Below are 1,992 nucleotides of genomic sequence, written 5' to 3'. Positions count from 1 at the left end.
AAGAAGAAGAAGTATTATTTTGTTTTTAGACTTTAGAAACTCAGAAGCAAATATCGGGTTAAATATCGGTGGGGTGGCCGATGTCCGATATTCAGTTTTAAGGCCGATTATATCCTGCATCCCTAATTATTACAGGATGTTTGTTGAAGGCAGGCCTTGCATGACCGAGTCTGTTTCCCACCACAGGAATGGAATCAATGAAAATGAATAAAACAGGTTTATTATATAACGTGTTCTTTGTTCTTTTATACAGATAGAGAGTTTGTTTGAATCCTGAAAATATGATGATAATAAATCCTGAAGGTTTAATCTCTGATTATGGATTATTTGATGAAATAAAATCAGCCAAACATTAATTTCTCCTAGTTTTTCTGATATCTTTGTAATTTAGGCTGGACTCCTTCAACCTTTGTGTCGTCACGGCAACAGAAAGCTGAGAAGCAACATGCCCGACCCGAGGACTTCATGGACGAGGAGGTAAAACCCTGATGATAAATAGATAAAGCTTCCCTGTGAGGCAGAGCAGCAGGTAGAGGACAGGAGTGACGGACAGATGCAGAACCAGAACCGGGCTTTACGGAGAGTTTGATCCCAAGATGACAGAGAACTGCTGCTTGTTGTCAGGATTTCAGCGAGCACGGCATCGCTCCCAGAGAGATCACCACCAGTAAGGAGTTCTCCTCCAGCCGCAGAGACGAGGCGGCGGAAAAGGCCAAAGCCATCAGCGCTCAGGCAGCGCTGATCCCCGGAGACACGCTGCTGGAGGAGCTCATCTCACCAGCGAGGTAGGATCCGGCGCTGCTCATTGGTTCGGTGTGTTATAACGGCTGAAGGTTGTCGGTTCTGCTCCCAGGTCGTCCATCGGCATAGAGCTGCTGACCAAAATGGGCTGGAAGGAAGGACAGGGCATCGGGCCTCGGCTGAAGAGGAAACCCCGCAGACAGCTCCAAGGTCTGGAAACGCAGCGCTTCGGATCAGAACCAGAACTGATAGACCTGAACTCAGCGGCTCCTCCCACTGAACATCCAGTCATGTGTTTCATATTTCTTCTTCTTTATCTATTTAACAGCGGAAGCATCCAGAATGTACGGCTGTGCGCTTCCCCCTACTGGTTCGGAGGAATCAGAGGTACGTCGTAGCTTCAGTCGACCCAGTTAGAAACCATCGGGATCTAAATCTGGATGCAGCAACAGACTCAGAGGTTCAAACATACGGGAACAAAGTCGGCTTCCTATCACCTAAACAACATCTCCAGGATAAATTTCGTTATTGACATTCTGTAGGGGTTTTTGTAGACAGAAATGCCAATAGTTTTAACTATCCTTAGTTTTATTTAAAAAAAACCTGCCATTCAGTGACTCTAGCGCCGCTCGGTGACTGAGGGAGGAAACAGCAGTGACGTTAAAGTTTCCTGAGGATCTGCAGCTGCTTTCAAAGTGGATGAAGCAGGTCAGAAGCTCTGCACTGTTTCTCTTCTTTGCCTGAAACATTTTCAGAAGGATGTATTTTTTTTCTTCTGTTCCCTCATTGAAAGAGTCGTTTGGTAAAACGCTAAAATTAGCAGCTGCAGCTCATGTGGAGCTTAGATCGTAGATTGCTGCTGTTTCAGATGATGATCCAAAGCTAACTGCTGTTAGCGGAGCCTAGTAGTGACTATAGCGCAGCTCTGTATTCTCTATCAGGTGTTTCATAGGTCCGTGGTTTTAGCCGAAGCTTCAGAAGAATTTATTTATTTTCATTTCTTTTTATTGAGGCGGTGGATTTTCATCTTATTTTAAGTTGGAATCGTAGATCTGACAGCCCTGCAGGTGAAGGACAGGTGGAGCTATTAGCTATGTCTTTATCAATATAGTAGATATTTTTTGGTAACAGCAGAAGAGGATTTATTTGAAAGTCATGTTCATTAAACAGGGTTCCCGCAGGTCCTTAAAAAGTCTTAAAAGGCATTAAATTCTTCAAAATAAAACTAAGGCCTTAATTGATATTAAAATG

General features: G+C 44.0%; 1 protein-coding gene across 1 annotated transcript in view; it reads left to right on the top strand.

Moving 5' to 3' along the window:
* Positions 1-382: 382 nt before the first annotated feature.
* The window catches only part of gpatch1 (G-patch domain containing 1), an 18,625-nt gene continuing 17,015 nt past the window's right edge, over positions 383-1,992 (top strand). The window contains exons 1-4 of the mRNA XM_015392833.1: positions 383-477; positions 625-785; positions 854-951; positions 1,070-1,128. Of these exons, the coding sequence (XP_015248319.1) occupies positions 466-477; positions 625-785; positions 854-951; positions 1,070-1,128 (330 nt within the window). The 5' untranslated portion in view covers positions 383-465. The remainder of the gene's footprint in view (positions 478-624; positions 786-853; positions 952-1,069; positions 1,129-1,992) is intronic.

Source organism: Cyprinodon variegatus, unplaced genomic scaffold (genome assembly GCF_000732505.1).
Source record: "Cyprinodon variegatus isolate N-32 unplaced genomic scaffold, C_variegatus-1.0 Scaffold609, whole genome shotgun sequence".
In the NCBI taxonomy this organism is placed as follows: Eukaryota; Metazoa; Chordata; class Actinopteri; order Cyprinodontiformes; family Cyprinodontidae; genus Cyprinodon; species Cyprinodon variegatus.
This window is presented reverse-complemented; position numbering and strand designations above follow the sequence as displayed.